The 13,143-nt window shown below is 50.4% G+C and overlaps 1 protein-coding gene and 1 long non-coding RNA gene across 4 annotated transcripts in view; both read left to right on the top strand.

Annotated features, from left to right (window-relative positions):
- Positions 1-1,782: 1,782 nt before the first annotated feature.
- On the top strand, positions 1,783-2,716 carry LOC127054317 (uncharacterized). Its single transcript, XR_007775207.1, has 3 exons — positions 1,783-1,881; positions 2,043-2,154; positions 2,379-2,716. It is a non-coding gene; the product is annotated as an uncharacterized LOC127054317 (long non-coding RNA).
- Positions 2,717-11,230: 8,514 nt separating this feature from the next.
- PDLIM1 (PDZ and LIM domain 1) overlaps positions 11,231-13,143 on the top strand; it is a 75,937-nt gene continuing 74,024 nt past the window's right edge. For 2 of the 3 annotated variants that reach the window (XM_050960250.1, XM_050960248.1), the window contains exon 1: positions 11,231-11,373. In XM_050960250.1, coding sequence (XP_050816207.1) covers positions 11,278-11,373 — 96 coding nt within the window. In that variant the 5' untranslated portion in view covers positions 11,231-11,277. The remainder of the gene's footprint in view (positions 11,374-13,143) is intronic. The other variant, XM_050960249.1, reaches the window with a different exon arrangement.

Below are 13,143 nucleotides of genomic sequence, written 5' to 3'. Positions count from 1 at the left end.
CTTCTTTGGTCCTGGTACAAGTTATTTACTGAAGTTTATTGGGAGTTGTTGTATGGCCATTGACTGTCAGTGAAATTTTGACCTTTTGAAAATGAGCCTTAGTCTCTTCAATCAGGCTCCAATGCTGAAATGCCTTGAACAGGGCCGTCCTTAGGCATACACAGCATATGCAGCTGTGTAGGGCACCATGAAATTTGGGGCACTAAATTGTCCCAAATTTCATGGTGCCCTAGGGCAGCTGCATACGTGGCAGCATCAGCCCTGGCGACCAGCCCTATCCCTCAGCCAGTCCCCAGTGCAAGGGGTAGGGCCATCCCTAGGGAAATGTGGGGCCCTGGACAACTCCCTCTGCCCTGCCTCTTACCCTTCCCCCCCCTGCTTTGCCCCTGGGCCGCTCCCATTTCACCTCTTCCTCCAGCAACCCTGCACTCACCAGCAGCGGGAAATGGAGAGATGCGTCCCCAGCCCACTCCGCTTCCCTTGCCCCAGACCCAGCCATGTCGCTCAGGTTGGGGAAAGAACCGCCCCCGGCCCTCACCAGCGGCAGGAAGCAGAGCCCTGCGGCTGGGAGCTGGTGGAGCAGAGCAGGCTGGGGCTGAGCTGCTCTGCTTCCCACCACTGCTGGTGAGTGTGGGGGGTCCCTACCCCGAGCGACACGGCTGGGGCCGGGGCAAGGGAAGCGGAGCAGACTAATACCCTGGGCTACTCTGTGCCTATGGGGCCCCCAGAAGTAGCCCCCCACAGCTGCTGCCTCCCAGACCCTGGGGGAGGGCTGGGGCTCTACACAGCTCCCCCACGGGGGAGCTGCGTATGGCACCCAAATGGCTAGGGACGGCCCTAGCCTTGAAACATCTGGGCCTAAGTCCCATGGCAACTCAGAGCCTCTGCCCAGGGTAGACCCTTGTGCTCAGACAAAGCCCTGCTAGGCAGTGGCTTAGCGGGGGGGGGGGGGGGGGGGGGGGGGGGGGGGGAACAGGGGGCGCAGCCACTCCTGAGGATATTTTCCAAAAGCTGCGCCTTTCTGCGCAGCCAGCACTGGGCTCCGGACTCGGAGTCCAGAGCCGGGTTTTGCATGCGGCCACTGGCTGGATCTCCGCTCCGCTCCGCACCGCCTCCCTGCATCGCCAGCCCGGCTGGCTTGCTCCTGGGCTGCAGGCAGGGTCGGCTGGTTGCCTGGCTCCCCGGCGAGGAGGAGGAGGCGGAGGCTCCCGCCCGCAGCTGCCCAGCTCACTAAGCCGAGCCCTGCTTGGCACACGCCGCCCAGGCCGGAGCGAGCTCTGCCGGGAGGCGAAGGAGCCGTGGCGGAGAGCGATCCTCTGAACTCCCCCTCTGGCCCCCACCCACCGCCTCTGCCCCGGGGGCTCCCGGGACCAGCCCAGGCAACAGCCGGGCAATCAGAATTGCCCCGCCTCTCTGCTCGTCTGGGTCAGGCTCGTCCTGCGCAGAACTAGTTCGCAGCTGCGCCGCTTGCTGCTGCATCTGCCCTGGCTCGAGGCTGCAGCCCCCCGGGCTCATTAATTTGAATTTGTAATTGAACGAGGGGTTTGTCTGATCCTTTTCCCACTCGGGAGGTGCGTCTGGGAAGCGTGGGGCAGGTACAGCTAATGCTCAGCAGCGGTTCACATTTGTATTAGGGCTTGTCCACATCAGAAAGTTGCAGCGCTGGTGAGGGAGTTACAGCGCTGCAACTTTGAAGGTGTACACATCTGCAGGGCACCACCAGCGCTGCAACTCCCTGTTTGCAGCGCTGGCCGTACTCCCGTTTTGTCTCGGGTGTAGAGGATCCAGCGCTGGTGATCCAGCGCTGGTAATCCAATGTAGACACTTACCAGCGCTTTTCTTGACCTCCGTGGAAGGAGGAAGCCTCTGGTAATCAAGCTGGTCTCCTTTCCCGGTTTGCTCTCTCGTTCCTGGAGCCCAGAGCAAGCAGGTCTCCTTCCCTGCGGTTTGCTGGGTGGCTCCGGGAACGAGAGAGCAAACCGCGGCGAAGCGGGTCTCCTTTCCCGGTTTGCTCTCTCGTTCCCGGAGCCCAGAGCAAGCAGGTCTCCTTCCCTGCGGTTTGCTGGGTGGCTCCGGGAACGCGAGAGCAAACCGCGGCGAAGCGGGTCTCCTTTCCCGGTTTGCTCTCTCGTTCCCGGAGCCCCGAGCAAGCAGGTCTCCTTCCCTGCGGTTTGCTGGGTGGCTCCGGGAACGAGAGAGCAAACCGCGGCGAAGCGGGTCTCCTTTCCCGGTTTGCTCTCTCGTTCCCGGAGCCCAGAGCAAGCAGGTCTCCTTCCCTGCGGTTTGCTGGGTGGCTCCGGGAACGCGAGAGCAAACCGCGGCGAAGCGGGTCTCCTTTCCCGGTTTGCTCTCTCGTTCCCGGAGCCCAGAGCAAGCAGGTCTCCTTCCCTGCGGTTTGCTGGGTGGCTCCGGGAACGCGAGAGCAAACCGCGGCGAAGCGGGTCTCCTTTCCCGGTTTGCTCTCTCGTTCCCGGAGCCCCGAGCAAGCAGGTCTCCTTCCCTGCGGTTTGCTGGGTGGCTCCGGGAACGCGAGAGCAAACCGCGGCGAAGCGGGTCTCCTTTCCCGGTTTGCTCTCTCGTTCCCGGAGCCCCGAGCAAGCAGGTCTCCTTCCCTGCGGTTTGCTGGGTGGCTCCGGGAACGAGAGAGCAAACCGCGGCGAAGCGGGTCTCCTTTCCCGGTTTGCTCTCTCGTTCCCGGAGCCCAGAGCAAGCAGGTCTCCTTCCCTGCGGTTTGCTGGGTGGCTCCGGGAACGAGAGAGCAAACCGCGGCGAAGCGGGTCTCCTTTCCCGGTTTGCTCTCTCGTTCCCGGAGCCCAGAGCAAGCAGGTCTCCTTCCCTGCGGTTTGCTGGGTGGCTCCGGGAACGAGAGAGCAAACCGCGGCGAAGCGGGTCTCCTTTCCCGGTTTGCTCTCGCGTTCCCGGAACCCCCCTTGAAGCCGCCCAACAGCGCTGCAGTGTGGCCACATCTAACACCACTTGCAGCGCTGGTTGCTGTAAGTGTGGCCACTCTGCAGCGCTGGCCCTATACAGCTGTACTAATACAGCTGTAACAACCAGCGCTGCAAAACTTTAGATGTAGACATGGCCTCAGATACTCTTCATGCTGCCCTGTGCTGAGACATCAAAGCACCCCGCGGCGCTGAGCATTCTCCCCTGATCGAGTTTTTACTTGGCATTGTCCATGTGCCCCAGAAAGAGTGGGATGATAACCCTGGTCATAAATGGCGGCTCAGGGTGCTGGCGGTACTGCGCATCACACCCCTGGCTGGGTTAGTGCCTAGGAACAAGATCTATCTTCTTGGCTTCTTAAGCTTGTTACTTTGGGGCTTTACACAAATCATTGCAGACAGCTGTATGTGGGAAGAGAGACTAACTTATATTTAACCATATGTCTTATACCACTCCCTTGTAGCAGAAAGTTTTCACAAAAATGTCCATAGTGGTTTTTGTTTTTTCAAGTTATTTAAATGTGAAGTGCATTGCAAACAGGGGGACTGGGCTGGAATCTCTGTGACATATTTAAATTTCAAAAGTACAGCGCTCCTCCTTTGTACCTTAGTGATTCCAGTCAATTTAAACCAGTACCACAAATAAATTAAAATCTCAGTAAATGCGTCAGTGGCAGTGGAGAGACCACATAATTCATTAGATGAGTTATGTCATTAAGATGCTGCCCTTGGCTGACTCAGACTGGTTTTAACTGATACTCTCTATTTCATGGATCTCAGTCAATGGTTCATATTTCACCATTCATTATTAAATGTTGTGCTTGCTTTTTTAAAAAAGCAATCATTTTTCAAAATTGTTTTAAAATTTATCAGGTGAGAATAGTCTGTTAGAGTTAGGGACAATCTAAATTTGTTCCTTATAGTGAACTTGTGGAAAAAATTGGGGAGGAAATTTGAGAAAGGAAACAGACTTCTTAACAAAGTTACTGTCTCTGCATGCATGTGACATCATCAAGGTAGAAATCATTTTCATTACTGAAGGATTTAAAAATATGTACGGGAAGCATAAAAACAGGTTTCCATTCTTGAAAAAAAATCCTTGCTTCCCACCCCTCCCCCTGCTGTCAATATGAATTGGTCAAATTCTTTGGCCAGGTTGAAAAAATGCGTAGTATTGATATGTCACATTGAGTAGACACTGTCACATCAATGCAGCTGTCTGACTGTGCAGGCTGACATATAGAAGCTGTTCCATGCTAATAACTTCTCCATAGCACAAAACTTACAGTGCCACTGCTCATGTTTTATCATATTTGATTACTGCTCCCATTCCTTTCTGGGTTCTTCTGGTAGCAGGAGAAAAATGGCTATATACAGTATGGAGATGGCTTCTGGAGAGTCAGTTTGCAACAGTAGGAGGGCCCAGATGGGAATAGTACCTCAAGGAGACACGGTTTCCGCAACATTTTTTCCCCACATTGTATTGAACTTAATTCTGGGTTTAGAGTTCCACCTGGGATGAGTTTGCTTTAGTCCCTGCATAAACTCTATAGTGTCCCATTGGCTTCACAAACAGCCTAACTGCACCAAGGCAACATTGGGAGTGAATATCCACTTTCCTAGCCTTTTTAAAGGAGCTACTTTGTATAAAGAGGAATCCTATTAAGCTGCAAAATCATTATGGTGTATGAAGGTAGCCTCCAAGAACTTCCTTCCTTCCATTTTGACTTCACTAAGTAGGGAGTTATACACCAAATTGCAGGCAAAACTTTAATCATACTTGTTGACTTGCATGCAGCCTGCAGGTGAGTTACGTATGTGGGGAACATACAGCCTAACCCAGAGCTCCCAGTCAAGAGTTGATTTTCAAGGCTCCGCTACAAGAATAACCAATTAGCTCTTCTCCAGCATAGTACCAAAGTGGGACATGAGTGAGGGCTGACTGGTTGAAGCTCAGTCCATATAAGACATATTGGTAGGTAGGTGAATCAACTGGAAGCAATGGCAGTGATTATATCATCCCCCTTGATTAAAGGTGTGCATTTGCTATTTGATAATCAAGTTTGCAATTTTGCAGTCCATGATCTGCATTGGTTAATTACTGACTTCGAGGTGAAGTTTAAGGTGTTTCAGCCTACTGGGGACACCCTTGTTTCCTCCTGCAATTCTACTACAGCTATGATCAGCCCGCCGCTGCAGTGCTTTTATTTTACTCACTTGGTGGCGCTCTGGGTCTTCAGCGGCACTTCGGCAGCGGGACCTTCACTCGCTCCGTGAGTCTTTGGCGGCATTTTGGCAGTAGGTCCTTCACAGCCACTGAATACACTCAGAGTGAGGGAAGGGCCTGCCGCCGAAGTGCTGCTGAAGACCCGGAGCGCCACCGGGGGAGTTAAAGTGCCGCAGCGGGTGGCGTCTTTTTTTTTTTAATCGCTCCCTCTGTTCCCTCCACCTGGCTACGCCACTGCTGCGAGGGGATATGTCTCTAATGCCCACAGCAGGGAGCCTCCCAGAGCTAGTGGGGCTCATACTAGAGCTCTACGTAGAGTTATGTATGCAGCCCTTTGAAGTTGTGGCTTGGGCTGGATGCTGGGCTCTGAAGCCCCATCCCTCCAGTCCCTAAGCTTCAGAGTCTGAGCTGCAACTTCGCAGTGCTGGCTACAGAGCTATTGTTAGAGTGCTAGTGTAAGCCCCACTCGGCCGACTCACCTGGGCTATGTAGATGTACCCCAAGTGGTGGTGGATGTCTGTCCAGGACATTCAGCTGCAAGATCAGAGCCCTAGGCTGTGAACACCAGTGGCAAAGGCTCACTTGCTAAATGACCACCTAAGTAGTTCAAAGGGTTTGAAATGCTAGACAGATGTGAATTAAGGGCACTATCATATCATGAGGTTTTAAGCAGAAATCCCCACGGGTACATAAGAAAGGTTCTACCGAAGAGCAAATGGCACAATGTGGGGAACCAATGGGCCACAGAAAGCAGAGCTGGAACTAGATCCAAGCAGCACAGAGTCCAGCCACTGAAGAGCAGAGTATGGGGAGGTGTACATGGATTAAGGCTACAGGGGGACAGCTCCATCCATTTCAGGGCCCCTCCCACCTGGGCCTTTAGCATAGACTCTCCCCTTCCCAGACAAACCCTTGGGCTCTGCCTAGCATGCCCCCATGACAGCATCTTGTTTTCTCCTCAATCACCGCAGCTCCTACCAAGCTTGGTAGCCCCACTCCCCCCAAGCAGATTGGCAGAATCTCCACCTCGGATTCTCTACTGCAACCAGCTGTGGGCAAAGATACCAATAACCCAATGATCTGGCCTTAAAGGTGACATGCAAAGGACAGAAATGCTTGGGTTTGTGTCCTTTATTGATGGATACAGCAGGCCTGAAAGGGTGGGGTTTATTTTTTTCCTGCTTGTTTTTGACATTAAAAATTCTAGTCGTCTTTACAGTGGAACGCTGCTGCAGATAGGAGAACTGCTGCAATTGTGTGATCCCAAGAGACTGAATGCAATTGAGAGGGGATGGGCCTGTTAGTCGATCACTTAAACTCTGTTTTTTGTTTAACACCCATTTTAACTCTGGTGGCTACAGAACATTTGGAGGAGATGATGTCTTGGCTAAAGATGGAACCCCTGTCCTCACATTAAGGGGATAACAATTCTCTATACAGATTGGAGACCACACCCCCGAAAGTCTCCAGCAAAACTAGGAAAGACCAGACTTTCCACTTCTGGTATGTTGAAAGTAAGACACAAAGCTGAACTTGTTTTGTGGGGGAGGGAAGGGAAGACCCCTTTTAGGACTTCCATAATATACAATAAAGAAATATAAAAGGGCACAAACCTTATTTAAAAATAACTCCTTGCCAATCACTTTTAAACCACCTCTTCTCAGCAGACATTTTAATGGCTTGGCTTATGTGTTTAAACAGCAGTTCCCTTGATGGGACAGAATTGTAACTGATAAGACACTCACCTCTCCTCAAAAGCCCAAGAAGAAGTAACACAGACTGAGTAGTTGCCAGAAAGTTCGGGCACAAAATTGAAAACCAATGACAAAACCTGGCATCGTAATTGGGTACCTGATTGTCACCCCACTGCACCTGGACAGGATGTCACAGTAACACCAGACTGGTCACTTACTGAGATGCAGCTTTAATTGTATGCATGCTGGCAACTGCCAGACATATAATTGCAGATCAAAGAAAACAGAGAACCGCTCACAGGTCAAGCCTGCAGTGGCTGAATCTGTGAGGCCCCAGCACTAGAAAAAGTTACTGACAAGATTGAACCATATGTCACCACCACAGATGATGGGCTCTGAAAGAGAGAACAGCCTGGCCGTGAGATCTGAGAGCTTGTCAGAGCTATATCCTGCCTACAGATGTGCATGTGCAACTCTCTTTCATAGCCAAAACCTCATGATAGCACCCAGTCTGAGTACTGGGGCAGGGCTCCAGTCAACTGGCTGGTGGAGTTTACAGAAATCCTTCCACTGCCTTCAATGGGCACTGGCTCAGAGAGCCAGATGCATAAGGAGAGAGAATGCTCCTTTCCCTGCAGAAATAGTCAGAGCTCAGGCTGGAGCAATTAAACAGCTTCTTTAATGGACCCCCCTGGGTCGGAGTCAGCTGGTATGGGCCAGCTGTGGATGGCTAATTGCAGTGTAGACATCTCCCGAGGCTGCTTGCCCATTACTTTAGTGACACCCTGTATTGCAGGTCTTAGGTACAACCACTAGGGGTCAGGCTTTTATGTCTCTGGAAGGGACCGATGCCACTTTAGAGGTAACCAAGGCCTGGTTGCTCTGATTCTGACCTGCAGAAGCAAGAAGCTTACTTTGCAAAAACAGCCACTAGCCCTCTGCTGTGCAGGCTGCTGAGACCTTTTAGCACCACAGCACAAGGCAGGGCTCAGTCCTTGTTTGGGCTGCTAGGCGTTAATACAATCATAATGTGGAGATTTAGCGGCTTCATTTCCAGGTGCCAGGCACTAGAATTGCTCGGCTGACTTACCTGATCCTCAGCACCGTAGTACTTTAGCACTGCACAATTGTCAATGGCATTTATCCTCACAACCTCTCAGTCCCTGCTGAGGCCTGGGCTGGACTAAGGGACTTTCCCATGGTTACACAGGATGGTCTCCCACATCCACTGGACCATCCTTCCTTCTGACGTTGTTCTTGATGAAAACAAGGCTGAATCCCTCGTTCGATGCTTTGCCCAGCTAGTCTCTATCAGTGTTGGACAAATACGGGATACACATCCAGCTACTTAAAGTCCTGGGGCTCTTGCCCTTGAAGCAAGAGCAGTGGTTGTTTTGGAATGTGTAGCCATAATGCAGCTGTCAGAACATGGAAGACCTTGTGCCAACGGCATGAAGAGCCAACTGGCAGCTGATTAACTGGGGCATTGCATTTGCCTTTTAATTTTGCCCCTTTGATTTTGTGTCATCTTTCTTACCTTGTTCCACTTCCACATGTTAATCATTAGTATATAGGAAGTGAGGGAGGTCGCCATGGCCCTCACCCCAATCCCATGTCCTCAACCAAAGATTCTTGACAGGGGGGAGAGGTTTGAGGCAGTCAGCGTCAGGCTGTTTTCACAGGCCAATTTCCTTTTTGCAAAAATTCATATGTGATACCTGCCTGATTGCCTGGCATGTGGCTGCAGACAGGCCACCTTCTGCGTATTCTTGTTGCAATCTTGTATTAAGATTGCATATTGCTTAGTGTATTATTGTTGAGCATTTGCTTAAAGCCAGATAATGATCCCCAAAGCTAAACACTAACACTGCATTAGTGCAACATTGATTTGGTGGTTGTATTTCCTGGCATTTCTAGCAGGCACCCTGCCCTGTCACTGAGGGTCTGGCTACACTGCACACTAAGCCTGGGATCTGACTCAGCTTTGAGCCCAAGCCCCCTTCCAGCCACATACAAATCAGGTAGACTTGAGTCAGCAACCACTTAGGACCTGGGTCCTAAGGTGATGAGAGGGGAATGGGTCCAAGCCCTAATACCATGGGGACAGGGGTCCAAGCCCTATCGTTTGGCTGTGTGGCTGAAGTTCAAGCTGCTGACCTGAATCAGAAGGCCTGTGCAGTGCAGTGTGGACATGTTAGCACAGCTTTGAGATCTGGATCCAGCAATTGTAAGCCCAGGTTACAGTGCAGTGTGGACATAGCCTAAGGTGACAAAGTGAAAGGAAGACCTGTAAACTTTACGGTGTCTAGATCACTGCAGCTTCCTGACTGCCAGGTGAATGGTAGAATTAACATGTCCTTGGTGCGCATACGTCAGGTTTTCTGTTCCTGTTTGTCTAGTTAGTTGTGTAGCTTAATATACTGCTGTACTGTTCCTATTGTAAAATCTGGACCATGTGGCACACAGGCATTAGTCAGCACTGATAGATATGGACATGATGGCAAGTACTAGTTAATATGACTTGCCAGGAACGAAAAGGAAGTGTGACTAGACATACGGTCTAGGTCTAGGGAGAGCAATGGAGCAGGCAGAAAAAAGATGACTGAGAGACTCGTTCTCCAGTTATGGGCTCAGGCTCAATCCTGCCTTTCTTACTCAAGAGGCTTTTATCTTTAAATCAGTTTATCAATTTTTTAGGGGATAAGGCAGTGAGGGAATTCTGTGCCCTGGGCCCACTGTGTCACCCACAACAAGCCTATATTTTTGCCATCAGAGCTCACCATATGGTGCTGCCAACACAGAAAGCGAGCCGTTATCCAGTACACTAGTTCATTCAGTCTTGATGCTTAGACCTAAACCATCTTGTTAGTATGAATTGAATGTCATTACAAAAAATGGGGGTTATCTTTTTTTCTCTGTTTCTGCTCTTCAGCTGCATCCCTTTGGAAGTATAAGGGTCCCAACCCTTCTTTTGGAGTCCCAAACCACTGCCACAATAGAAATAATTAATCATGATCTATGTTCTTAGTTCATCTGCAAAATGTTTCTTTTCTCCTTGGCCTACACCTCTTAATTTTTTTCTCCCTCTGTGAAATATTTGGGGCACAGTGTGTGTGGAAGATGCTATCAGAATAGAGACCAAATCACACAACTCATGGAAGCTCACATGAGTAAATGCTATGGGATTGAGCCCCTACTAGTCTATTGACTGTCTTTCAACAGTCTCCACATTTTATGGGCAAACATATATGGAAATTGTGCCTGTCGAGAACCATTTTTATTCCTGGCTTTGAGAAAAGCCAGAATCTTGATACAGTACTAGCGTCGAGCTTGAAATAAAAATGCAGGATCAAATCATAAGGTGATGTAAACCAGCAAAGCACTATTTTTTCAATCTATTTACACCATTGGCAATATGGACTGTAATTTTTACAAGAAGGGGCTTGAAAAAAGTCAAGGCTTTTTATGTAACACAGTGTAATAATATACAAAACATTGTGGTAAATTGAAGAGTTACCACCGTCCTGTGCTAGGTCTAATTTCAGCTAACTTTACATAAGGGCTGTTAAAGTGAAAGAATTCCTGTAAAAGATGTATTTGTATTGGATGCCACTTATTTTATGGGGCAACATCAGAAATACAAAGTATACCCTTAAGCTCTATAATGGAAACAGAGCAGCGGGCTGTACCGTAACCTTGCTAAGTTTACACTATGGAGGGGGAATGACTGCATTTTGAGAGCTGGTAAGTGTACTATTCTGATGTGACTCATAAAAAGAAACACTGCACCGCCAAATGTACTTTGCTCTTTTAGTCAAGATAGTGAGTGATATTGAACATTGCTCATTTATGACCATCTTTGTAAATATACTGACACATTTTTTTCAAACAACCTCTGGTAATGTCCAGATCACCACTGCTACCACCACACAGTAAGTGTGGCCAACCCTCATTGCAAGTCTCTTGATATTTGGCATCCCTCTTAAAGCTACAGCTCAGGTGAATTTATGAGAATTACAGCTTCCCTTAAAAATAAAACAAAAAGTTTCTAGCCGTCATTGCTTTAAGCTGTGAAATCTAAAGGCTGACAAAAGCCAGCAGGCCAAGCCCCCAAACGCCGATTATTTCTTTCAGGACTCATGATTTCTGGGCTACCTGACTGGTGCGTTTAGCCGCTTGGGGCGGGCCGGCCCGCCGTGCTCGGCGCTGTGCAGCACGGGCTGGGCTCTCGGTGGTCAGGTGGGGCCCTGGCACGGGCTAGGCTTGGGCAACCCCCGGCAGCTGGCAGCGCCCCTCTCCGCGGCGCTCGGGGCCGGGCGCGGCTTGAGCCCGCCTAGGGGCGGAGCGGCCGGTTCCAGTGGAGCAGGATCCCGGCTCGGCCAGAGCAGCAGCAGCCGCCGCCGCCGGAATGAGCAGCCACCGCGTCGCCCTACAGGGCCCGGGGCCCTGGGGCTTCCGCCTGGTGGGGGGCAAGGACTTCGAGCAGCCGCTCACCATCTCTCGGGTATGAACCCGCTGGGCCCGCCGCCCTCCCGGCCCCTGGGCTGCGGGGGGCAGGTGTGCGGGGCGGGGCAGAGGGGCCTTCCCCGAGTGAGGTGCAGAGAGGGGTGTTGGGGGTGTGCGGGCGTCTGGTGCAGAGAGGGGGTGTTGGGGAGGCTGTGGGGTGCAGAGAGGAAGTATTGGGGGGGCTGTGGGTATGAGGGGGACTGGTGCGGAGATGGGTCCCTGTGGGTATTTAGGGGATCAGGACAGAGTGGGAGCCTGGGGAAGGCTGCCCCGTGGGTACTTGGTGGGGCTGTGTGCAGACAGGGGTGTTGGGGTGCTGCCCCTGTAAGCAGAATGGTCCCTGGCCACTGCCGATGGGGAAAAGATCTGGGCAACAGTCTGGTCTGCAGATCTCTCCTCTCCCCTCCTCACCCCACCTATTGCAGGGGCTGGAAAGCCTTAATTCCACAGGAAAAGGCTCTGCGAGTTCTGCTCCTTTGCCCAGGTAGGAATGTGTTCCCATCTCTCACGTGGACTCCATCCCTGGTACTATCTTCAAGCCAGAGTTGCCAAATCTGACTCCAACAGTCCTGTAGCAGGAGGGAGCTAAATTCCCTTTCTTTTATGTTTTGATTCTCTGTCTACTCTAACAATGAAGGAAACTTAGCAAAGTAGGCTGACTTGGTGATAGGCTTCTCAAGGCTGACGCCGAAGTAGTGGAAGAGGGCACACGCATGCAAGCTATTGATTATTTTGTAGCGCTCTCAAGTGTTCTAGGTGCTGTGTCCTTTCACACACCCCAAAAGGGTGGTTCCCGTGTCCAAAATGTTCATGACCTAAACATGGGCTGGCTAGAGAAGTGAGGCTATGACACATGCCGGGATAATAGGAATCAGGACGACCACAGGCTGAGAGATGTATGTCTCTCAGTGGCTCAAGTTGTAGTATTTGAGGTTTTGGTTCTTGATTTTCTTGTAAAATAGATTTCTGTAGAAGTGCGTCTTGGTAGTGGTGTGAGTAAAGTGCGGAGGTGGAGGCTTGGGCAGTGTGGAAGGGTGTAAAATGTTTGTGTTGGAGATGTATCCAGGCTGGTGCAATTAGTTGGGAAATGGAGAAGGAGCTGCAGGCAGGGATTGCATAATATAAAACCTTGAAAATCTGGCTTGATGCCCTGCTTGAACACCTGCCACTAAGCCAAACTACCTTTTGTTTTAGTCTGTTTCTGAAAATAACTTTTTAAAGTTTTAAGATCCAAATAAAAAGAGTAGCATTGAAAATGGCTAATCAGTTGTAAGGATCATAGTATAACTTTCCCTTTCAGATGAAGTTATGAAGACTTTCCAAAAGTGGAAATGTTACTGAAAATGCAAAAAGCAAAAAACCAAATAACAAAAAAAGCTCTTAGTGAAGATCAATCTGTCTTCCTTCATCTGAGTGGGTTGTTGATTCTGAAGTCTGATGATGCCACCATTCAGGGTGTGAAAAATGTACTTGTGTTAGAGGACTAAATCTCCTAGCCAGTGGTTGATATTTTGGGAGGTGCAGGGAGGGGACAGAGGAAGATGTGATTTTAAGACTTGCTCTGTGCAGGGCTGGACAATATGCTGGTAAAATCGGCAAGGTCCTGTCTACACTAGTGCTATCACAAATAGAGCTACACTTATCACCAAAGTATCTGAGAGCCACGCACACATTAATGTGGCTGCAGCTCCCTGTGAAGTAGGAAGTATTACCCCCTTTTTACAGGTGGGGAAACTGAGGCACTGATTGGTTAAGTGAGTTCAGTGTT

Source organism: Gopherus flavomarginatus, chromosome 6, assembly GCF_025201925.1.
Source record: "Gopherus flavomarginatus isolate rGopFla2 chromosome 6, rGopFla2.mat.asm, whole genome shotgun sequence".
NCBI lineage: Eukaryota > Metazoa > Chordata > Testudines > Testudinidae > Gopherus > Gopherus flavomarginatus.
Note: the sequence above shows the minus strand (reverse complement) of the source record. Positions and strands in the feature narration are given on the sequence as shown.